At 37.6% G+C, this 26,024-nt stretch overlaps 2 protein-coding genes across 2 annotated transcripts; both read right to left on the reverse strand.

Annotated features, from left to right (window-relative positions):
• Nucleotides 1–1,919: 1,919 nt before the first annotated feature.
• Nucleotides 1,920–6,871, reverse strand: LOC146458936 (uncharacterized). Its single transcript, XM_085090117.1, has 3 exons — nucleotides 6,749–6,871; nucleotides 2,680–6,489; nucleotides 1,920–2,418 (listed from the first exon to the last, which is right to left on the reverse strand). The coding sequence occupies exons 2-3, from the start codon at nucleotides 6,227–6,229 to the stop codon at nucleotides 2,258–2,260; spliced, it is 3,711 nt and encodes a 1,236-aa protein (XP_084946243.1). The 5' UTR covers nucleotides 6,230–6,489; nucleotides 6,749–6,871; the 3' UTR covers nucleotides 1,920–2,257.
• Nucleotides 6,872–9,044: 2,173 nt separating this feature from the next.
• Nucleotides 9,045–25,534, reverse strand: LOC146458937 (serine/threonine-protein kinase NLK-like). The gene is made up of 15 exons (XM_085090103.1): nucleotides 25,311–25,534; nucleotides 23,895–24,136; nucleotides 23,690–23,819; nucleotides 23,449–23,504; nucleotides 19,821–19,927; nucleotides 18,901–18,986; nucleotides 18,278–18,340; nucleotides 17,939–18,002; nucleotides 17,290–17,372; nucleotides 16,616–16,723; nucleotides 15,643–15,729; nucleotides 15,392–15,515; nucleotides 14,672–14,746; nucleotides 13,994–14,084; nucleotides 9,045–13,140 (listed from the first exon to the last, which is right to left on the reverse strand). Exons 2-15 carry the CDS (start codon nucleotides 24,047–24,049, stop codon nucleotides 13,089–13,091), a joined length of 1,281 nt encoding a protein of 426 aa, XP_084946229.1. The 5' UTR covers nucleotides 24,050–24,136; nucleotides 25,311–25,534; the 3' UTR covers nucleotides 9,045–13,088.
• Between the last annotated feature and the right edge of the window lie 490 nt (nucleotides 25,535–26,024).

The raw sequence follows: 26,024 nt of genomic DNA on the forward strand, positions 1-26,024 counted from the left end.
GTAGCTCAGTGGTAAAACATCCGAACCAGTAATCGGAAGTTCTTAGGTTCGACTCCTGATAGGAGCACTCGGGTTTTTTTCCGAGTATGCCTTTGTCATTTACTGATTAAATACATCATTCTCATTTATTCACCAGGCTTAACATATTCCATCACATGCATTATTTCCATTGTGTCAAATACTTTTTCTGCTCAAAATTCTCTTTAGTTTACCATCATGATATGGTCAAGATAATCGATTTACACAGTGTATCTCTGGTATTCCTGACTCAACTTGAATAATCTAATCTTACCTTTAAATCTTTAAAGTCAGCTTATTACTTGAAATGGTGATTTATGCAACTTTAACGCAGTTTTCAAAATAGTGTACAAAAGCTGCCCAAGTATCCTAACTAGACTATGTTTTCACATTTATTTATCGGAAAATAGTCAAAAGTTATATTTTGTCATTGAAAAGTAACAACTATTTAAAATCGCAAGAAATTGACAAAATTAACTTAAAACAAATAAAAATATTAAACTGCTTTTAGTTAATTGTTACTGCAGATTATAATTATTAATGGAGATGAGCTAATGACCATTCAGAATATATTTTATATGTTTTTCAACAATTTACATTAGCCCTGCGTGACACAGAATACAATATTTACAATACTAAACACCACTTACATTGTTAACGGTAATTACAGTATACTTACAATACTTACAATATATACTTACTATACCTGCCTTACTAACAATTGCAATACTGATGTGAGTCCACATTTTAAAAATTTATGCATGTTTTTTCATGTCATCACACTAGTGTTAAGAAATGTCTGTTTTCCAAGAGGTGCACTACAGTGACTGACGGCGGTGAAAAACATAACGAGTCTCCTGTAGCTCAGTGGTAGAGCATCCGATAGGAGCACTCGGATTTCCTTTTTCCGAGTATGCCTGTGTCACTCACTGAATAATTCATTATTTTCATTTGATGGAATGTTGAACTTCAGGGTGTAGGTTACTGAAAGACGCAGTAAGAAATATAAGCACACGATTGAGGCGGAGGCGCATCTCGGGATGGTCCGGGAACCTCTAGTCTCTTAAGGAAGATTACTACTGATTCAAAGACATTTTTGCGCCGTTTTTAGCCATACGGAAAAACAAGATCTTATAAAGGGCTTTTGAAGTCCAAAAAGAAAATTTGGAGTAACCACGCATTTTCCAGAGATAATTAAGCTTCAATTTTTCATATACTGCCATACACTGTTATGTATTTTAACGCTCTTTGGAGCCTCTGAGTATCTGAGATACGGTATTAGTGTTGATGGCGGAGTACACCCCACCCCCAAATTTTTATTTTGGATTCCAATGGCCCTTCCTAAGTTCTGCTTTTCCCGCATAGTCATAAACGGCGCAAAAATACTTCTTTTTTAGGAGGCACCGTCCTTAATGCCTGGTTTACAGCTACTACGCAAGCATAAGCACAATGATGTTTACACGTGCGATAAGCATAAGGTTACATACGCAAGCACAGAAGCATAAAAATTAGCTGCCGCCAGTTTACAAATGGCAACGCGTGAGTAACTAGAATGTTCGCTGACAATTTGACACCGTTTTTCAGTTTTCTTTCCTTGCGCTTGTGCTTATGCTTGCGTCACCTCAGTTTACACGTACGACGCAAGCACAAGCCCAAGAGAATGGAAATCGTTCCATTCTCTTGTGCTTGTGCTTATGCTTGCGTCGTTGCGCCGTACGTGTAAACCGGGACGACCCAAGCATAAGCACACGTGCAAGCAAACGCATTTTCCAGAGAGGAAGAACACAAGCGTTCTTATTCGCGTATTCTCGAGTTAAACAGAGACTGTTCGCAGTCTGAAGGCAAAGTTACTTCTAAATGTACCACAAAACAGCAAACTTCATGTCACAAATTTATTCAAATCTAAAGACTTGGAAACCTGTGGCTCTCTTTGACAGGAGTTAATCTCTACTTAATTACTAGTAACAGTTACAATTTTCGGTCATGCTGCTGATAAAACTGTTCTTCAGTTGATGTTACAATCTTTGCTAAGATTTTCAGATCTGTATATATAGTATACATATAGAGTGTTTAAGTGCTTCAACAATGTAACTTTTGCCCTGGACGCTTAGTTTGTTTAAAAGGAGGTTTACAGGCCGTAATACGAGAGGTGCAAGACTTGCTCGTATAAATGGCTAAAGTTAGTTTGCGTTTACCGTCCTTAAGTACTTAAACCAAGAGCTTCTCATCTTCAAAGTTTTTAATCATAACAGATGTCTAAGGTCTTTCGTTCGGAATTACGATGCTTGAGTGCTTTAGCCAAGTGCTTTTTACCTTCCTCAGTTATTTTTTCCTGAAAGATGTGTAAGATGTTTAGTTTGCATCCACTGTGCATAAGTGCTTTAGCCAAGTGCTTTGCACCTTCATCACTTATGTTGCAATAAGACAGGTATAAGCTGTTTAAATTGCAATCACCGTGCTTGAGTGCTTCAGCCAAGTGCTTTGCACCTTCATCAGTTATGTTGTACCCAGCGAGGTCTAATCTGTTTAGTTGGCAATTCACGTGCTTGAGAGCTTCAGCCAAGTGCTTTGCACCGCCATCGGTTATGTAGCACCTAGACAGGTCTAAGCTGTTTAGTTTGCACTTACAGTGCATGAGAGCTTCAGCCAAGTGCTTTGCACCTTCATCAGTTATGTTGCACCTAGATAGATATAAGCTGTTTACTTTGCAATTACAGTGCATGAGAGCTTCAGCCAAGTGTTTTGCACCGTCATCACTTATGTTGCACCTAGACAGGTATAAAATGTTTAATTTGCAATTACAGTGCTTAAGTGCTTCAGCCAAGTGCTTTGCACCTTCATCCGCTATGTTGGACCTGGACAGGTATAAGCTGTTTAGTTTGCAATTACCGTGCTTCAATGCTTCAGCCAAGTGCTTTGCAACTTCATCAGTTATGTTATACCCAGCGAGGTCTAATCTGTTTATTTTGCAATTACCTTGCTTGAGTGCTTCAGCCAAGTGCTTTGCGCCTTCATCAGTTATGTTGCACCAAGACAGGTCTAAGCCGTTTAGTTTGCAATTACCGTCCTTGAGTGCTTCAGCCAAGTGCTTTGCACCTTCATCAGTTATGTTGCACCCAGCGAGGTCTAAGCTTTTGAGTTTGCAATTACCGTCCTTGAGTGCTTCAGCCAAGCGCTTTGCACCTTCATCAGTTATGTTGCACCCAGCAAGGTCTAAGCTGTTTAATTTGCAATTACCGTGCTTTAAAGCTGCAGCCAAGTGCGTTGCACTTTCTTCAGTTATGTTGTTTACAGACAGGTCTAAGCTGTTTAATTTGCAATTACTGTGCACGAGTGCTTCAGCCAAGTGCTTAGCACCTTCATCAGTTATGTTGTTTACAGACAGGTCTAAGCTGTTTAGGTTACAATTACGGTCGCCTTCATCAGTTTGGTTGTTACGAGAGAAATCTAAGATCCTTACATGCAGCTGGCAATTACTATTACTGTAATCACTGTCGACAATGAACTTTTTGATCTCTCTACAACCCAACGGCCCAATGTTGTTTTTAAATAGCTCTATGTGAAATATTCCGGGTGCATTTCTAAGGACATACAACACAGCTGCACAGCCGGCAGGTCCTAGCAAATATTCACCAAAATTTATCGCATTGAAATTAATCTCTGCTAGTTTGCTTTGTATGATAGATCGATGCTGTTCATCCAACTCGTACAAACACCTACATAAGTTCAGTGCTAAAAGTTTGTCTTGTTCACTCTCGGCTGGCCAATAGGTCAGTGTGCGTTGCTCCGTATCTAAACTCAGCTTCCATTGGTTTTTCCGCATCAGCCTCTCACATGTGTCCTTGGGAAGAAGTTCGGTAAAAATGTCGCTGTTTTGCACTTTTCCTTCAGGATCAGGCTCGAGTAATCCGGCCACAAACTGCAGCACTACTTCCCATGTACCTTTGTGTATGTGATCGGAAACAAAGTTCCGCAAGTCGTCTGTTTTTGATAAAGTGTCTGTTACATGCTTAGCAGCAAGAAATTCCTGAACAGTGAGATGGATGAAACAGAATTGCGTTCTACCCAGTTCAAGGCCGGCTCGATCATTCGGTAATTGATGGAGCAGTCCACAATTCTCTAGTCCCTGCACTTCCGTAGATTCGAAGACCAGTCTCCCCTCTTGAATCCCTTGAAAAGCGATTTCTCCCAGTCTCTTGAAATCCCCTCTCACTTGGGAAGGTAGCTCGTGAAATTTTCCCAAAATGAACTTTTCATCATCATTGACAGTTGAAGCGGAGCGATATTTATCATTGTGCCTAAAGTAAAACAGTCGCACGGCAATGCTGTATAACTTGGTAAGCTTCGTAGGTAAACCGGAACCGCCGAAACGTAGGATCATCCATGACAAGCAGGAACAAATGATGAAACAATTCACGGGGATATAGCACAAGGAGAAGAGGTTTATGTTTGTGCTGATGTGTTGCCATAAGCTTCTCCGCGTAGCTTCGTTTGCCTCCGCTTTTGTCTCATTTGCACGGGCGTCTTGATCACCTGTCGTAAACTTCTTGACATATTCTTTCACTTTCTCTGATGTAAATCCAAGGATTTCAACTACTCTATCAAAGTTCAAATGTTTAACGTTCGAGGCAGCAGTCGGTCGTGTCGTCGTTAAGACTGTGGCACCGCGGAGAAGTAATTCAGACGCTAGCTTGTTGTAGAGACAATGAAGAGGCATCTTTTCCTCCACATTGTTCTTGTAATCTGAGTGATCTTCAGTCGCGATATGTGACCTTGTAGGCATTTCGTCAATCCCATCAAAAATCAAAAGAACTTTGGTTGGGTTTCTAATGATGTAGTCCCAGACTTCATCATCCACGCGTTCTACTGTTTCTGCCCGTGTCAACAAGTCACGAAGATCGAGGCTTGTTTCCAATTTATCAAAGCGCCTGAGTTTCAGGAGGAAGGCTACATCAAACCGCGTTTCTACATTTTCTTTATCATTGAAAGCGTCACCAGATGCCCACTTTCGAAGAAGCTGAGTGCTTAGTATTGTTTTGCCAATGCCAGGACGACCTACAACGAGAACATTCTTGTTTTGAGCATCAATGATATCTTCTGGTCGTTCAAACCGAGACTGATTCGCTTTGGCGGGTTTAGGGTATACTCTGAGCTGCTCCCATCTGCTCCCATCTTTAGGAAACTCATAGTTAGTTCTACCTTCATAAATTGCCAGATTTACATAAATTTCGTCGATTTTAAGATCTTTAGGTTTTGGGCCCTGGCCTGGATCACGTAGGATAGGTTGTTTAAGATCTACAAGTTTCTCCGTGTAGTTTAATATGTTTTCCTTCATGCTTTTTATGGATGATTGCAGTCGTGATTCATGTTGTTCATCCAGCGGCTCTTGTTGTTCTTGCGGCCCTTGCTGAGGTAACAGGGGAATTTGCTGCAGATTTTGTTCGTGCTGCTGCTCTTGCTTAGGTAAATGATCAGAAAAAAACTGCGAGTCTTTCATGAACTTTTTACCTTTCCTACTTCGTGACAAGATCCAGAAAAACTCCGTTAATACCAAAAAGGCAAAAGATCCATTAACCACAGCCACGGAAACAGTCCAGAAGGTTTTGTTCCTTGCTCTCTGATTGCGACATTCGTAAGCTTGTGTTCGCGTAACGTTTGCAAGTGGATAACCTGAATTATTGCCTTCTCTTGTTAGAGCACACTCAAAGTTTGCGGGAAAGTTACTTGGATAAAGGACTTGAGTTTGCAAGACGATAAAAAGGATTCCAAGACCAAGTCTGAAAGCAAGTTGGGAACAGTACGCGATAAAAAGTCGTCTGCTTGATTGCTTTCCGTTTTCAATCTGTCCTTCAACATCTGCCGCCGCGTTGCGCCTGTTGCTTGCTTCCAGTTGATTCACTCTTGACTTCACGCACTGCGAGTAAACCACAGACACTATAGCAACCACAAAGAAGTTAACAACGACGAAACCGTAAACAGGAATATTGAATTTGTTGTATTCCTTATGGTATTGATCGAAGCACTTTCTCTCGATGAGCTCCTTGTCGACAGTTTTCGCATCGTCACAGTATACATCCAACTTCGATTCGCTGTTTTCCAGACCAGCAAAGATTCCTAACAGAATCGCTCCGAAAAGAATCCAAACGATAACTACTCCAAAACTGAATTTGTTGAAGGTTTTTGGTGTCATCAATTCCTTGAGAGTTTCCATATTGCTTCCTTTCTCTTATCAAGTATCGACTGTGCAGCTGTTGTAGTAAGCCGCCATATCTCGTCCCCAGAGCCGCCTGGCCCTCTTAGCCGCCGGAGACTAGGCACAAGAACCAGTAAGAGGAACTGGAAGCTCTGGGACGAGAATGGCTCAGAATGACGCGAATGGAGCGTGCCGGGGTTTTTTTTAAGTCGGGACCAAGGACCAAGTCGGGGCCCATTTTCGACCACAGAGCCTCTTGGCTTGACCATGTCATACAGCTATTTCAATTAACGTTGTCGGATTAAAATTAAGCTCAAAGACAAGACCGCAATGTTTTGTGGGATTATTTTTTATGAATAATTTCATCAAAATCATCCCTGCTCGTGCAGGTCATTGTACGGCTAATTACAACCTATTGTTTTCTCCAAGCATGACTGATATTGATGAATTTATTCATAAAAATCCCACGTAAACTTTCGGTCTTGTCTTTTAGCTTCATGCTTTGAACCGACAACGTTAATTGAAATAGCTGTATACACCGAGGGAAGAGCTCTGAACTGAGTCGAGAATGATCGGCGGCCTATTCTGATCACATGATTGCATGAGCATACTCTTTGAACCAGAAATTAAAGCTCGCTTGAAAAATAAATAAAACTAAAAATAAAGTAATTGTTTATACACTGAAAATCAACAAAGGAATAAAAAGCCAAACTTTTTATTTTGGCTACAAAAATAAAAATGAAGGGTATCTAGTATTGGCAGTCGAGTGACAATAATTAAGAAAAGAAAACGACGTATATATGCACCCAAACGTTTCTTACATTTTGCATAGCTAATTTGAACTGGCCTGAACTTTATTTAACGTAGAAAAACATGCGCCTTATACCTATATGATTTCGTTCAAAAACTGCATTAATCACCCAGACATCCACTATTTACTATACTCCGCTTTAGCTCTTTAGCCCCATTTCGCGCGCGTCCAAAATTGCCGAAATCGGCTTTTTAAAGCAGAAAACTCCACGGAAATGCCAGATCTTATTTTGAACTTATCAAACTGACGGCGCACCCTGCTACTGTGTCTGATCTGCGTCATTGATTTCACAATGAAACGTGGCGCTGTTTCAGCTCTAATGCGAACACTCAAACATTGAGTAGTGTATGTTCATGAATCAGTGCATGTCTTGAATTAAGTTCGGCAGAAAATAAACTGATCAAAATACGCGTCAGGGCATTAAAAGGCAAATATTTTAATTGAGCTAAAAAATACGAGATCTAGAGTAAATAATTTCGGACATGGAGTGGCAAACTTAGAAAAAGGAAATTAAAAATAGTTTATTTTAGTTTTTACTCCATGCATGTATGCGTTAATTAATTCAAATCGTTCCAGTCAATATGCATAACTAAATTGTATTATATAATCACCCAGACCTCAACTATTTACTGTCAACAACATGCTCTGTTTAGCTCCTTTACTTTTTGGCTTTTACCGAGCGAAGATTTTTTAGCAACATGAAAGAGTCCTTTCTCTCTTTGTTTCTTGTTATATTTTGACCGGAGAGGAGCGTACGCAATCTTGGGGACTAGTCAGGTTGTTTAGTGCGTCAGTAATGCAATTCTTTTTTTCAGTACAATTACTTAATCTAGTCTGTGAGTTATAACTAACGACATCAGGAAAGTTTGATAAATGCCTTAAACAACCTAGTAAAGCTATCAAGTTTTGTTCTGAGTAATTTGTAAGGAATTTATCATTATTCTGATTTGGCCTGAGGGTGAACGCTTTGATCAAGAAATTAAACACAGCAGGATGGATCAGCCATGTAAGTAATCTACGCAACGAGCATTTTTATACTAACAATTCAATTATTAAGTTCACAGATGCTTCTTTGTTCGTCTATTTTTCGTGCATGGTTTACCCTGCAGAGATTTCTTTTTTTTTTTTCTCCTCAAACAGAATTGAGTCACGAAGCCTGCCTCCTCCACAGTCTCCTCTCTTCTTTATGAGAACGACTGCGAATACGTGCTAGCGGAGCATGGGTACCAGAGCGAAGCGGGGGCTTATGGGAAGGAGACCCCCTACAGTTTCGAGCGAGCGACTGGGGACGAGGCAGCCACGAAGCAGCGACAACGATCTGACGATAACAGATACAGCAGTTCCCATGAAGTTTTAGGCTGAATGAAAGAGGAAAGAAATTTGTGTTACCATGTTTATGCCGAGAATTTGCTCCACCCATAACGATACTGACAACTGCCGCTCGTCGGTACGGGCTTTTTCATATTTTCGTGTAAAAAAAAAAAAATAAAAAAAAAAAAAATAATAATAATAATAATAATAATGACTCGTTTGCTCTATTCAGTGCTCTCTATGCAAATTTTGTTGAGAGGTCATGTCAAAAACTCAGGTTTCGTGTTTCATCAAGGGTTCCAAACACCTCGAAACAATAAAAACACTGTTTCTCGGTGTTTGGACACCTGATGAAGCTTTCGCCCTCATTTTTGACATGTTACATCAAGAATACTCTCTACAGGCCAGGCTGTCTCCAACACAACTTAACACGAAAACATAAAGCTGGGATATCATAACTGCATCCCATCCAGAGGCAACAGATCACAAGGAGATGGTCGGTGTTAATTTTGCGACAAGGTATACAAGTGGTTGAAAAGTGTGAACTACCAAAGGACAATTGTTTTTTGAAGCTTTCAAATTTGGTTTGAACCAAACAATAACACGACGCCACAGAAAATGGCACTAAAAGTTAGTTTTTTAACCACCGGATGGAGTGAGCTCAACACAGCAGATTCCAGTGAGCTTAACTAACAAACACAACACAAAACAGTAAATAAAAGGGACGATTTTAATTTCTTGATTTCAGCGCAGCTTTTTACAATTCAATTAACATTAACGGCTCCAATACGCCGCCATGATGACCTTGATCTTTTGCACAGAAAAGCTTCATTTCAAAGCACATATAGCATATATAAATATTAAATTTGCTCTAGAAAATAAATAAAGAATAAGAAAAAAATGTTCAAGTTACTTAAATGCACCGTTTCGTGGATTGTGCGCCTTTATGCCTTACCATGAAAAATCTTCGAAATATTGTGTGAAATACTTTCACTGCTTAAAGTTATACAGCTTGAAGATTTAAAATAAAATTCTCCTTAGTTTAATATCATGATATGGTCAAGATAATCGATTTACACAGTGTAACTCTGGTATCCCTGACTCAACTGGAAAAATCAAATCTTGCTTTTAAATTTACTCAACTACAAGGAAGACGATGTCCAACGGTTCCATTTTTCAAAGCCGCCATTCAATGTGGTGATAGACCACCGAGTCCTTTCATATTTTTGGGTACGACTGTCACTTAGGTCTCCTTTCCACTTAATTGCGAGAGGTTTCAATTGCTTGTTGTGTTCTGAAGTTTAGATTTTCCAAGCTTCGAAAGGTGTCCAAAAAGGCAACCGCCGATCTTTGGCAGTTTCCCTTGCATTTGACAAACACAAGTTGACAAGACAAAATATAAGAAGGTTCCAAGGTTACCAAAATTACACTGTGTATCCACTAACCGCATGATCAACTACAAGAAGAACTCAATTTTTTTCAGTCCTAATCGTGACTGATAAAACACTTCTTTGAGAATGTCATTTCTGAAAGCGTAAAGAAAATGAAAATGCTGAAAATGAAGCATAAAGAAAACAAAAGAAACGAAAAATTGTTCAGGAGCTTAAAAAAGCGTTTGACATCCCTTACCAAATAATAAAGATCTTATAAAGAGGAAAATTCTCAAAAAAAAAAAAAGTAGAAAATAGTATGACTTACATACAACTTTTGCTCATGTGGCGGCAAGATTTTAACGCCAGTAATCTATTTTGCTAACCCCTTTAAGCCCTTTAGTGATCAGCATCAAATTTCTCCTTGTAATATCAATGCATATTCAACCGCTGAGGTCATGAGAATTAAGGATACGATCATCCAAGGTGAATTTGCTTGATATTTTAATGACTTCTCCCCAGTACTTTTATAAGAAAAGTATGGGGACAAGTTACAAGAATTTGTTAGTTTGATGTTAGGGATTAAAGAATTAAGGTTTGATCAAGCAAGCTGACCATGGATTTCTGGAAGCAGTATAAAAATGACAGAAAATTTCTTTATGTCATAAAACATAAACGCCTTGAGCAACAAGGCAGGTTTACAAGTTGTCCTTGAAAGACTTAAAATCTTCGACATAAAAACCCATTATCTCAAATAACTACTATTTAAAAAATGTACCTCTCTTAAAGTTCTGAAATATTTGAAATCTTGGGGTTTTATGATGTTACAGGTCACAAAAAGTCTCATTTTCACAATTCAGTACAAGCCACTTTGGCCTGAAGATTTGGCGACATGCCTACTTTAAAACTGGAATTTTAAAAAATGTAAGTAATATGTTGGTGCTTGAAAAAGATGTTAAAAATTCCAGTAATAAGGCAGTCTGAAATGTTTCTCTAATTTCTCTAATGACAAGTAAGACTAAAGGGGCTGACATTTCAAACTACAGCAAGCCAGCACAAAATCACTGCTCCATATTAATCTTCCACAGTCAGCCCTGTCACCAAAACGCAAATTCTCCTCACTGTTGCTCATGTATTTTCTGATGGTACCAATATAGAGAAGATGAAACACAAAGACAATCAATACCTTGAAATAAATATCTTCTCCCTACTTGCCACCAAAAGAAATGTATGAAAAATAGTGAAGAGAATTTACAGGTTGATATTGGTGATTCAAGGGTTGCAGACTGTTTGACTCTTGGAATAGCTGTAGTAATTAAAACTGGGTAAAAAGTGCACAACGTTTACTAATAATTACTAGAAAACTTGCTATCATAACCAAAACTTTACAAAGTGTTAGATACCACCAAGACGAATATTATTTCAAGAGTGAGTCGACAGCAGAAAAAAAAAACTTCCAATTTTAACACTAAAGGAAAATCTTTTCCCCATTTTAAGGATCAATTTGGACAAAATTCTACATTCATAGACATACGAATGGGTTATATACAAGTAATTATATGGCCTTTCTAATGATTCAAGTCATTTTTGTTCACCGTTCAATTTTTTTTTTCATTTTCCACAGAACATCTAGTAATTTCAATCTCATTCAAATGTACTCGTTTTAAGTTGTCTGGGTTAGAAAACACTTGTAATGTTCCACCATGGGCTGCAGATCATCAACAGAAGCATTGCCAGCATATGCTTCATAACAATAGTTAATCAAACTGAGCTCAATAATATTTTTTAACTACATATGTCCTTTTTGATTTATGGATATTTTTATCTTTAGTGACACTCTTTAAAGAGATACTCCAGATGAAAAACAAATGTTGCTGAAGAAACCACTTCAGTGCTTATAATTAATATGCAGAAACAAAACTGGGGGAAATTTAATAAACTACCTACACTTGTAGTTTAGAAGCCAAGCTGTTCGTTTTTCATGTATACAAAAAAAGAAAATCCTCATTTTAAGGGGTAGTAGTATACAAATTTGATGTCATTTCAAAATCCAAGAATGTTTGTCTGTCAACAGAAACAAAAAATAATACTTGTCTAGTTTTGTAACAAATTATCCCCCAGTGCAATAAAACTGTTGGTTAGTGCCTCTGGCCAGAGACAGAGTAGGTTGGATTGGATTGAAACTTGAAAATTGTTAGGCTAACATTTGCCAAGTTCTCGCATTTTTGTTTCCAAAATGCGCTAGAACAGATCATGAGTTGTTCATTTCAGGAATTGAGTTGATCTCTTTCCTCTCGTTGTTCTAGAATTATTTTGTAGCTAAAGGTCTTGTTTCAACTTTTTAACAAAAGAGTTCAAAACCCCCATAAAACTCTGCCTTTCTATCTTTATTGGACTCCTTTTGAACACGCAAGCATAATCACTGCAGCCCAGATTGTTGGTTAAGGGTGCAAACATTTTATTAAATTGGGTCGTTGTCTATTGCAATAGACCAATAACAAAATGTAAGCATTCTCAATCCATGAGTACAGGCTACTCCCCAACCAGCCCATGTGGAAAAAAAAAAGAAGATGAAGAAGAAAAAGAAAAATAATTTGAGAAAATTCTTTGCCTTGAAAATAAATTGCTCATAGCTATTTACAGCCAAAGTAATTTGTACAGCACGTTTCTTTACAGTTAAACTGGAAATAATATATATATTTTTAAAGCTTATTCACAGAACAGCACTCTGCATGAAGTGAGAAATGATATTTTCAAACTCATTAATAATTGATGAAGATAAACAAAGCTAATCAATACCATAAAGGAGGTTTGAAAATATGATCTTAATAATTATCATAAAATTTGGTGAACTTCTCGAAGTTGGTTAAAACAACTTGACGGCACCTCTTCCTATTGTTAATATTGTACACTCTTCCTGGTGTTAATATTGTATGTTATGTCACAATGGCTGTTTATCCAACTTTGGACAAACCAGTCACAATGGCTGTGGAAAGGATTAACTCAGTGCCTTTTACATGATCAAAAGTTTACAAAAGAAAACAATACAAGGCCAAACAACGAGGTAACCATGGCTCAATGTTGTTTCAATTCCAGTTGACTTCACACAGAGCGGCTGTTGTTCTTACCAATGGCAAAAAAATAAATCCATAAAATTGTAACAATTATTTATCATTACATTTGCTCCTATTCTTAACAATAAAATTATTAAACCTAATGAAATTTTGTTGGTGTAAATAAAATTGGCCTCCTCCCCAAAGCTTTTCTCACCAATATTGATCATAACCCACTCAGCACTGATTTCAATGTCATCTCTGCAGAGGACTAGCAGCACTAGATAAGATTGAGTCTAAAAAATGACTGCTAAAAACAGGGACCACATATACTACCACAACTGTGGAGAGCTTTGCTGATCTGGCTGTGGAGCGACGCCAGAGCTATGAATAAAACAAAACAGCAATACCATCAAGAGCATTGTTCACCAAAGAAGCTACAATTTAATCCTCAAAATAATTCTCAAGACACTAAACATGAAAAATGATGCTCCTTTCAACGCCAACCACTTGTCTTTCTCTAACCAAACACTCCAAGAAATGAGTAAAAAACAAACAACAATTTAAAAAACAAAACAAAAAACTCTTTCCAAGGCTACTGCCTTAAGAAACATTTGAAGGGTTCCACAAGGCCAAAGACTGACTAGTAAAATCTTTAGGTGCCTGGAGCAATTCCTTGGGCGAGCTACTGTTAAGCATCAGCCTTGCCACCAAAATGGACAACAAGGTAGAAATTTCAATTTCAAGTGTCAGGCCCTTTTAATCTTCAATCCCAAGATTGCACAAACCATGCATCACTTTTAAGGGATTGCAAAAAAAGCAGTTCCACAGGAAAAGAATTCTCAGTAAATTTCATTTCGATGGTGGGATAGAAATTTTTATCCACAAGTTAAAAATTATGGCATGAAAATTTGGTTCCGACAATGACAGGGTTAAATATTAAGGGTGGAGTACAGCATGATTTAATTCTGCAAGTTTGTCTTGGAGTGGCATCCACTAAGAGGGAGCTTTTGGAAGGAAACAGACTAGCATTGCACCCCATCTGTGGGGGTGGGGGGGGGGGGGGTTGGAGAACAGATACTGTACTGCTGGATGCTTCATGCTATCGGAACTAGGTTATGCTGTGGCTCTCTGGGTTGCCTGTGGCTTTTGTTTACTTGACTTCTTGGCCATGGGGAAGAAATTATTTTCCAACAGAAAACTGTTTTTGGCAAAAGAAGGTGTGAAGCAGGCTTACCTTTGAAAGCTTTTAAAAGAAGGAGAAGCTACATTGATACATAAAGGAACTGAGTTGTGATGGCGGTTTGTTATAAACTTGTAAAGTGAATCTGCAAGACAGAGAAAATAAATTAGTTTAGAATATATCAGTTTTCAGATTATTTTTTCAAGACTACAGTAAAAGTAAAAAAATTATGCCTGATTGCAGTTCATTATTGTCTGGAGGTGCAGTTAAAATATCACCAATGACAGTCTTGATTCAAGACTCCTCTAACCCATACATTCACAGAGTACCAAATATTATTACTGTCACGTTCCTGACAAGAACAAAGAACAAATAGTCCCTGAGTGTTTCTAAAGTGCATTGTATTCTTTTTAGTTTTCACCACAAGAGTCGTAAATAGACGGCTTAGCCTGATCCTAATAAAAGCATTAGTCCTGCTGCCCTTGCCGTTTACTTCACTGTGGTTGACCTGGCGAACTCCAGTACACAACACCCCGTGTGAACAGGACAGTGAAAAGTCTGCTCCAAAAACGGATATTCGGTAATCATGCAATCAAAGAAACAAAGCTACACACAAAAAAGAACAAATAGTCCCCGAGTGTTTCGAAAGTGCATTGTTCTTGTTAGGAACATGACAACTACTCCCAAACTCAACCAGTAATTTATTTTGTTAGAATTTAACTTTGTACAAACCTTTTACTTGGGATACTGAAAAGAGGTTTGCTTCATAACTGTCATCAAATTTTGATGGACAAAGAGGCTCAAAGTCTGCAATGAAAAACAGCAAGACCTTTCAGTTATTTGGAAGCTTCTTTGCAAACCCAGGTGAAAACTACTTTAAAATGCAAAAGGGTAATAAATAATACAAATTCATGCATTCCTGACAGTGAAAGTCACAAAATGGTTCCCTACGATTTACATGTAGATTGTTTTCACTGTTTCCTCTTACAATGCCACCATCAGGAGAGAATTTACCAGAAATAACCTTGCTATCCAGACTAGCAGCCAATACACAGCCAAGTCCCCCCTTTGGATTCCTCTAAAACAAGGAAATCTTACTAAAAGACACTTCACTTGGTTCTAAAGAGTTCATTTAATACAATTTTTGGACTCTCTCTTCCAGGGAAGAAGACACAGGGACTGGCCAAGTGCTAACAGAGCCATATGTTCTGAAGCAGACACAGGGGCTGGCCAAGTGCTAACATAGCCAGATGTTCTGAGTTGGATGAGGAAGTTCTTGTGGTTTGAATGTGAAATCATAGTGTCTAAAATGACATTACAGGTCAATCTTAGAGTGGATGTGATGATATTGGATGCAGACCTGGTGGCATTGATAATACATGTACATGTATATAATCAAGTCTTGAAACTGAAAAAAACTTCAATCCAACACATAGGAGTTTTGCACCATACCTGAAACGTACTGTCGCCCAGCTGGTGTGGTGTGACAACATTTGCACATGCAAGTGTGAAATCTTAGTCTTCCTTCATCAAGATAAGGGTGCGACAATGCATCAGTACAAGTTATTCTCTTTTTCTAGGACAAAAAGAAAAGAAATGAGCTGAGACTCCTTAACTACTGATTTGAATTAAATGTGAAAATGAAATGCTGACAGACATGGAAACAAATAAAAAAAAAATGACGTTTTGAGCTTGTTACTCACAGGATCAAAAACAAGCATCCTACAGAGAAGATGGACGGCCTCATGTGTCGCTTGGTTGGAGAGATTGTAAAGAGTGGCAAGAGCAGGCTAAAAACAAAAGAAAACAAATGCTTAAATCAGCATCAATCTCATGGACCAGGAACCCTACATAGTGCTTGAAGGCTGGTTTTCAACAGGACATAATCATAAGCATAAGCATACAGATAAGCAAATGAAAACACGAGCTACATAAGCATAAGGGTAGACGCACATGCAGAAAACTATTTCATGATGGCATTCTCGATACCAGTTCCACTTGATGTTAAGCAAGATGGTGGATGAAACGGTTGACTGCTTTGTGCTTGTGTTGCCCTCATTCTCATTAGCATAAACTGCGACACTAGTATAAGCACAAGAAGAACGAAAGTTTTTGTTCTTTTTGTGCTTATGCTTATGTCACAGGTGTTCTCGTTTAATTATACAGCACTTGAGATAATTATGCTGATAATGCCCTTGCCCAGGCTTGACTTTTCAGAGTGAAAACAACTAGAAGCAGCTAAGTACTGTATGTAATTAATCCACCATACAGAGAATGTTGGTATATCAATAAAATAACCCCAGCAATTTTGTAAGTTTCCTTAGCAATTTCTTTGTGCTCTTTAGAGCCCCCAAAACACTATACACATAATGGAGACCTGGCATTTACTTCAGCCTCTGAGATGAAGATAGAGGATTCACAAAGCTGGTCCTGTGCCAGTCAGGTTGCAAAGTTGCCATGTTTGTTAATGAATGTCACAAGTAATTGGACACTGAAGAAAACACTTATCTTGGTGAGTTAGAGAGCATCCATAAAGCTCATGGAGAGCAAACTTTCACTTTATTTCTAAGAACCAATATTGTTGTCATTTTAACCAGAACAGGTTCACAATATTTGTCTACACCTCAACAGTCCATACAGCTCAAACACTTCTGTTGATAGTATAACAAAACTTACTGCTTTATGTCTTTTCTGAAGAATGTACTTAGTGGCCCCTTCACTGGCTCCTGCGCGACATAGATCATCAAGACTAGGCGTTCCCAAAAGATTGATGATAAGGTTGAGCTACAAAGAAAAGAAAGATAGAAATGTTATCAGTGCCTCAACATGTACCAGTCTGCTCTTCATCACATACCAAACAACAACTTTATAGTCTCTTAAAATTATGAGGAATTGAGGATGCGGGGTAGGGTGTGAGAGTTTCATTCCCAGTTTTAATTATCTTTTACCTACAACAGTGAGAGTTTCTTTGCAGGTCACGTTTTCTAATTCTGCACTAAAAATTCATCCCTGTCATATTATTCTTGGGAAAACAAATTAAATATTTTTCAACATCTACAGTGCGATACACCTTACCGTAGCCACCCGACAAACTTTTTTTACAAGTTAGCCAATCAGATCCGCGAATTTGATCAACGGTCACGCCTCCTTGCAAAGTCCAACAGTCAAGTGACACAACAACGAATTATTGAAAACACTTTGGGTGGCCACGGTAAGGCGCATCGCAATGTAAGTCTCGGCAAAGCACTCCCACCAAAAATACCAGGGATGGCTGAGTGTGTTCTGAACACTAGCAGGGTTTGATAATATCAAAGACAAAAAAAATTATATAAAATCACAGTCCTTATTACCTGCTGAACTGGGCTCTCAGCTTGGAACAATATTTTTCTACTCAAGAGTTCGGCAAAAATACATCCTACTGACCACACATCCACTGAGAAGAAAACAAGGAAGTATTTACAGTTACTGTAGTCCTTTTAATTAAAAAGTGTTAGCCGCAGGCCATTCAAGCCACAGCCATATACAGAATATAATTAGTTGGCTTTATTTTGTTTTCATTGTGATATAACTCGTTAATTCAGTAAGTTACTGCAAGAGAGTTCAATAAACGTTTTATTATTATTATGCGCAGTAAAACTATCTGTATGCACAGTATCAGAAAGCAACACAGGGCGCGTAGCGTAACCTGTGAGCCAAGCGAAACTTAAAATAGCACGTGAATAAATTATTATTATTATAATATTATTATTATTATTATTATTATTATTATTATTATTATTATAGCAGTAAAAAACATCCATATGCTATTTACAAATAAAATGGTATGATGGGGTGCTTATATTATTATTATTATTATTATTATTATTATTATTATTATTATTATTTTAATAATACTTAAAAGTTTTCTTTTTCTTCAGCAAAACATAGCTAACATAGCTGTGAAGAATGCTGCAAATTTTGCCTTTTTTTTTTACATGACTGACAGTTATTTGCACATACCTGCTTGACCATAGTTGGTTGCCCCAGCAAGAAGCTCTGGTGCTCTGTAATACTGAGTAACTACCTGTCACAAACGCATCATTGAAAGTGTCAGACGAGTGCAACTGATAAAAGCAGTTCATTCACAGCTTTATCACAAATATAAAAAAATAAAATGTTATTCAAATCTATGCACAATATGTATTGTAATAGTACAAAACAGCCTAAATTTCTAAGGTCTTGACACCTGCAATACAAAGGCCCTTGCACCTAAGTATCATTTGGATGATACTTCATGCACGACGTTTTTATAATAAAATGCTCTTATGTTGATCAAATGTTCCTATAACAGCTCTTTACCTCCTGTGTCATGACTGCACTCTCATGTGGTTCTTCTAAACGGGCAAGACCAAAATCACATATCTAGAAACAGTGACAACATTTCTGTTAACAAAACATAACACAAGTACAGATGAACAAATTCATGTTCAGCTACAAATTAGAATAATGATGATACGCCTGGTTCACACTATTGACATAATGGGATACATGAAATGACATGGACATAACGACATCAAGAAAAGATAATTTTTTCTTTATGTAGTTATGCTTATGTCATTATCAAATGTTACAATGCTCAACTTTGGGACATGAAACATTTGCATAAATTTATATTTTGCATTTGCTTGACTTTGCCCTTACATCGTTATGTCACTAGAAAGTGTGAAACAGGCTTTACAGATAAATCACTGGACATAGAGCAATGGCTATTATGACAGATGATGAATCCAATCCCAACAATAACGTGCTCTAAGAAAAAATTATACTTGAATTCATCAAATGATTAGTACAAGTATTACAATAATATTGTTCAAAAGGATGAACGTTTTTAATGTCAAGCCAACAGGAACATAACTAAGGGCAATTTGGAAGGAGAATTTGGCAATTTATCAGAAATCAAACTGTATAACCAGAATACTTACTTTTAAAAGACAGTTGCTGTTGACTAATAAATTTCCAGGTTTTATGTCTCTATGTAAAATTCCAGCAGAGTGAAGATATTTTAGTCCTGTCAAATAAGAAATGATTGTATGAGATATAAGACATTATATTCAGAAATTTGCGACTTGAGGAAGGCCCAAGCTTGCTATTTGCAACTGCATCCAATCACAGGTATTTTGTATCCTGTAATGGTTTCGAAGCACCATGTGAATGTCAAGCAAAAATGACTGATATATGCAAGAGCAAAATGGAACAAATTGTGTTCTATAGGCATATAAAGATTGTACTAAAGGTTTTATTTTTGGTCCCTAAGAAGCCACGGACTGTAACTTGCTTCTACTCTTTTGCACATAAAATAGCTGCAGGGCTAGCTTCAGTCTTGCACACTCAGGCAATCAGTGGATAACAGACCACTGCTCATGAGAACAGTTTTGCAAATCCTTCAAATTGCTGGATTTCAAGGAAAAAAGAAGCAGCAGCAAATCCATAAAATATTATTTGGATTTGTTAATAAATTAAAATTGATCTCAGGGAAGGATTTCAGTGTGTCTAACTGTTTTTGGATTTAGTGTTTCATTGGGAAATCCAAAGTCTTGATTTTCCAAATAAAAACCACCCTAAGTTTTTAATTTTTTTTCAACATTTGTAGAAATGTGCACAAATGGATTCTAACCCAATTGGTCCTGGAATACAACTGCAGTGTTCTACCAACTGAAGCGAACTAGGAGCTGGTAATTTGAAAACTCATAATATAACCTTGGAAATTGAATATATATTAGAGAACATGAAGGTTGAAATTTCATTATGTATGCTGCAGATGAACAAGTCAATGAATCTCAGGCCACCACAGATATATTTAGTTATCTACATTCTACTGAGAAAATGCAATCCAAAAACTTACCTCTTAAAATTTGATACAGGAAAACTTTAACATGATCTGAACTAAGTGGTTGAGGGGACACAATGATTTTGTGCAAGTCAGACTGCATTAATTCTGAAACTATATATCTAATAAACAGCAAGTCAAGGAATATGGCATCGTAAGTAATTACATTATTTTTATATTAAGCTACATCCCTTAGACCCATTTCAAATGATACTTCTGTTTTCTGAGGGATGGGCAGTACTATTATTTTGATTAAAACTTTTAAAACATTTCAAATAGCCATTACAGACAGGGTCAACAATTGTTTTAACAACCAAATTACATGTAAATGAATGTGGACAGAAGACAGCAAAAAGGTGACACATGGCCGTAAACGAATGTTTAGTTTTTATCGTCAGAGTTGCCAAGGTAATTAGACCACCATAAAGAGATTTGAGCACTGCCATTTTGGGCGTTAGCCCTGTTTTTCACTCTAACGAAGGGCTAATGAACGTCCTTTGTTATTCACTCTGAAGAATGTGTAATGTTTGAAACAACAGCACTTGAATCTCTGAAGTTACATTGGCCAAATTACCTTATCAACTCTGTTTATAAAACCAAACTATGGTTTCTACTCCCCACCGACGCAGCACCAATGTTTCTTTTGAAAGTAACCCCCTTTCTTAAACGAGTTTAACTACATGACGTAAATACATTGAGGCATTTACTTTACACTAACTGCACACACTTCTACAGGAGTAACAGCTATGTGATAGGCTGCTGCATACCTTTAGTTTACATAAAAACATAAAATATTAATTAATTTATTTAAGCTGTGAAGGCAACAGGTGCTATTGCCTTGATTGTCACCTTCCAAGGAAAAAAAATTCATTGCTCCAAGCATGGATTTTCGGCTTTAAAACAATTCAAGGCATGCATGTAATAAAATTAAAAACTTGAAGACATTTGCTGTGACTATAAACCCCAAGGAGTTGAGACTGTTATAAAAACTACAAAGGATGACTCAAGCTGCTCTCACTGATAGAATCTTGCAAGTTACCTGAGGATAATGTTTGCATTTCATAGTTGTGGCTTTGACAATTATTCTCACAGCCACAACTATGAGCAAACCAACCTTTAAATAGAGAGACAAAACTTAAAACAGAACTAAAGTTACACCTAAATGTGAACTAACTACTTCCAACTCCAGTAAAGTAATATGGCAGAGTTCTAAAAAAATCTACAATTTTGTTTCAGGTTTAAAATGTACTCTAGCTAACCCAGAAGTTCAAAAATAGTGTCCTGCAATACTTATTTCTTTTAAGCAACTTGCTGGAACCAGCGCTGTCTTTAGCAGAAAACAGCCTGCTCCAATGGCATGGCTGAAAACTATAGTAAAGATAGCTGGCTACTTTGAGTTTGAAAATAACTAAAACTCAACAATAATGGGGGACTTAAACGGAGTTACCAGAGGTTTCTCTTGCAAAGCCATTTTCTCTAAAGATTAACAACAGCCCTGAGAAATTACTATTATTATTATTATTATGTGTTCACAAATAAAATTTATTGTAATTGTCTTAAGTATTTCCTAACAGTGATCAACAGAACATGAACATGAATCTATTTCCACTGTCAACCATAGCATTGATGGCAAGAGAAAAGAAAAACTACTAACTAGCTAGGTGATACAACAAAGAAGTCTTGGTGCAGGAAACCGACAGATACACTGGACTGATATTTCAAAGGATTTAGAGAAAGTCAGAAAGGAGACTTAAATTAATATTCGAGATAAAGGCCAACAGGAAATTGTTCACATGCAACAAAAACTTGTACTGTAGTTGTTAATTTACTGAAGGAAGCACAATCAAAATTCTTGCAGCCTATATACATGTTACACTTGTGTTCCCTATTTTAATGGGACAAAAAGACCTTTACTATTGGATATTTAAATAAAATACTGAGGCTTTAGAAGAGGTTTGAATAGCAGCCCTGGAAAGGGCAGAATGCAATTCATGCAGGCTTCTTTTCAGAGAGAAAACAACAACAAAACTTTTCCTTCCTTTCAGATAATACAAAGAAGGTGTAAATGTCATGGGAATAATTAAAAACTAAAGAAAATGTACAGTGCTGGATGAAACAAGTAACCACAATACATGACAAACGTTTGCACCTATGCAGATAACAATGTAAGGAAGGCACTGTTTTTAATTTTCCAATAAGCTTGCTTTGGTGGTCTAAACCTCTGTTGCATGATACAGTGTTGATTTTTCACAATAAAACTTTAACTGTAAGATTTATAGAATTTGCTTCATTCACTGTTGAGCTTATGATGCTATGAGCACAGTTCTCACTGCCAAATATTGTCATTTTGCATCTTGAACATTCTTGAAAGTTTTTAGTTACACTTAGTCCAAAGCGTTTTTGAACGTAATCTAACAACACAATTTTACATTTTACTAAGATACAAAGAAAAGCTAGGCTTTTGTTCCAATCAAAATAGAAAGATTTTTTTTAAGAACAACTGATGCCATGGAGATATTGACAGGTGACCTTTCAAATAGCAGTTTACCTTTTTCGTCATTCAAAATGATGATTATTACTGTATTGTAAGCTTTGTAAAATACTTTGAATGATTTCTATATCCAGGAAGTTCAGTTCACATTTGTGTTTGTAGTACAGTATTTTTAAATTCCGAACACCAAGAAAATAGCGACATTTGTAGGATAAAAGCTGGCCAATTTGGCTATGATGTATACTACGATTTCAATTAGGGAATCTTGTAAATTGCCTGAACACAGTTCCACATAAAGCGGAAAAGATCTGGTAAAGATGCTAAAAATACCACACAGGTTTGCGAAATACTTAGATAACAAATGAAATGATGTCTCAGATGCCAAATAAGTTCCGCACTATCAGATCCTTTCGGTTCTTTAAAAATGACAGGATATCACACAAAGGAAGCTACATCTTTTGTTGTCATGGGTTCAAAATACAGATGGGACATTTTCGTACCGGAACTCGACATTACGCACAAAAGAAAGCCGAACTTTCCTACGTACGCAAGTTTAATATACACCGCCATAATCGACAGCAGAAATACTAGACGAAAACGAAATAAGAGGGCCTAGCCAAAAAACTTATGTTAAATATAGCCACTGGCAAACAATTGGCACGAAATGTCGGCGTCTTGGAACTTGCCGAGCAACAGGTGGGAGCGAAAATCAGTCCGATAGCAAAGCGTTATTCAACAAAGAGAATCAAGTTCAAAATTTATGCAATACCAAAAACCCACAAATATTTGTCTTTTCACTGCGAACGAAAAACACCCTTCTACAATCGCTATGGGAGGCCACAACCTTTCTTTAATTCATTTCTTAAATTAAACGACTGATATTTGTTGCAAGGCTTTGAATATTTATTAAAATGAAAGTGAAGTTCAAGATTTCGTGTTTAATACTCGTTTTGAAGAGTCCTTCCGAACTCAACTTCCTTTCCAGAAAGCTTCATGAAACGGCAAATGTGAGCGACAGAGCATCGCCATTCCCTTCTCCGGCTAAACCTATGTCTGAAATTGAATGTCGATTGTTTCAGAACCGCACTCTGTCACGCTACAAAGGTAAATATATCTCAACATTCAAACTTTTTCTTTTGAAACAAAGGATACATCTCTTGAAAGAAGTCTACGTGGCCGGGATGAACAATGTCCAAAGCCGAGAGAACCTACATGATGAAAGAATAATCAGTTTGATATCCACAGACAGCGAAATTTCCTTGTGAACGGCGTAAGTCGAAAGAACGCCACCGGCCGGTGCCTCTTTGAATATTAATATTCACCATTCTAACAACTCGGCATTCAAAGAAATATTTGCCTTATAGGCCAAGAGCATAGAAAAACTTTGACTTACGTTATTATGCTTGAAAAAACACAACATCTTGAGTTCCCTGTAAGCCCTTTTCGAAGACGTCAGACTCTGAAAAACGTTGGGCATTTTCTTCAAAGCGACCCTCTTTCCATTCCTCGGATCTGTCACAGACCTGTGTATAACATGTAGATATAATTGTCAAGAAAAAATACGATAAAAGAAACTGTTGCTGGCTCTAAAAACTCACCACACTACGCCAAAAGCTCCATAACCGATTGGTCTATCCGGTTGAGTTTCTTGCTGTGGCTGTGGAGCGTAATGTGAATTGTGGCAGCCCGTCGACGGCTGTTGGGAACGCGTCGAGGGGAACGCCATGAAAGTCCGGCTCTTGCACACAGCCATTAAAGACGCGATGCTTCTGCCACCCAAGTCATTCTAGTTCCATGGTGTTAACTTACGCCTCAGAAGCGTTGCATGTTCAGCAGCTTGCTGAAATGAAAGGGAGAAGGAAAATCACTTTAGAGAAGGAGCGATTTCCTCTCGCATCCCTTCGCTGGGATCGTTGTTGTAGTGAGTGAGTCTGCTGAACTTTCGAACGCACATGTGGCGGTGTGGCAAATCTGTTCTGCGCACGCGTCACGCAACGCCCAGCGGCGCGAGGCAGTCTGGGTACACACTGCGAAAACAAATGGTCACGAAAAACAGCGCGATCACGCGAACAAACCTATCACATGCACAGTGTGCCAAATTAGCGTTTCTCACGAAATAATCCCTACAGAGGTGTTAAAATACATCTACGTACCTTGAAAAATAAGCCTTATTATTCTTTATCAGTCGTAACTGATTTTCCCTCAATTCTCGTTTATTCCGGATTTTTGCGCAATTGCATGCGAAAAAATACGATCCGTTTTCGTGACCACACAAGGACGACATTTTTTTGGCGTTCAAGGACCGGTAAATGATATTTGGACTGTCAGAACTAAACCTGCGGTGTTTTAGATAACTACGTTCGCTAAACAACAAATAATTCAGAAGAGAATCACGCGACAACCCACGAATTCTTAGGCCTTTATCATGAGACTAAGTTAGAATTGTCATTAAAAAGAAAAGGACAAAAATTAGACAAGGACAGACATGTCGAATGGTTAAAAGAAAAACAGAGGTCAACATTGTAAGAAAAGAAAACCAGAGGTCAGCGAATTAGGAACTTGAACCAACATGGTTGAGACTTGTTTTATGAGTAATGGCAATATTTTTTAAATTGTTTCAGGGAAAGAAAAAAATTCTTTCCCATGAGATTACGTAATGTGCGTGTTAGATGCCATCTAGATGTATTGGCTGGGCGACTTTTTTTCATTAACATACATGACCCCTACGTTTGAAGTGAAAATACAGGTTTGAGAATACCACTGGATTAGTATAGCGGGAACATGCTGATAACCTGTTGCGATCATTGTCTAAATTTTTTTTTATCCCAAACTCCTCTTAACAATATTTGAGATTACTACTTTGTGAACCCTGTAAACTTGAAAATTAAAGACAAAACATTCGCATTGTTATAGCCGTGTTTACGGACAACGTTACGAGTTAACGGCTTTTCAGGCAAAAATCATACAATAATAATAATATTACATTGGACAAAATTATAAGAAAGTTTTCTCACCTTGTGAATACAGAGTGTTCTTCCTTTCCAGTATATTTCAAGCTGTGTTTTGTAAATTAATGTATTGGTGACTATTCCACAGATAGTTGACTAAACTGATTCAGTTTTTTTGTGCCGACATTTTATATACGCAACTTAAGTTCCCTGTGTCATACTTCATATTCTGATGTCACGATTTGTAAACCAACTCCCTCATTACTTCCGAGGCACGAAATCAACCCACGTTGCGTCTAAAAAACGGAAAACGTTCCCCTCTGTTTAACAAGGAAGGTGCGGAAAATCACACGTTAGGAAGTGTATACCGGTCACTGATAAATAGCCAACGTAAGCACTTTCCAGCCCGTTTATCTGACTCTGCTCGTTGCTATCGTGTATGGACAACGGTTTTGTGTTTTTGTTAGGTTTACCGAATGTTTCGTGCCGTCATATTTAAATAATTTTCACGTGTCTAAGATGGACTTGATAACCAACTGCAACACGTGTGCATGTAAGATTCCGTGATTCTAAGTGAAAATAGGTTATCCGGCATCACAGCTAGTGTTCCAGCCAATTATGAAATTAGTGTAAATTTTCAAAATATTTTTTTGGTGAAATGAGCTTTGAGCTATGTCTCGAGGCAAACATGCTAAATTTATTTCTTCCAAATGCCTCGCGTGTTTTTGTAATTTTACGGGCTGATTTCACTACAGAACTCTAAAATAATTCATTTATCTC

The sequence above is a fragment of the Pavona decussata genome, unplaced genomic scaffold (genome assembly GCF_977016875.1).
Source record: "Pavona decussata unplaced genomic scaffold, jaPavDecu1.1 SCAFFOLD_225, whole genome shotgun sequence".
In the NCBI taxonomy this organism is placed as follows: Eukaryota; Metazoa; Cnidaria; class Anthozoa; order Scleractinia; family Agariciidae; genus Pavona; species Pavona decussata.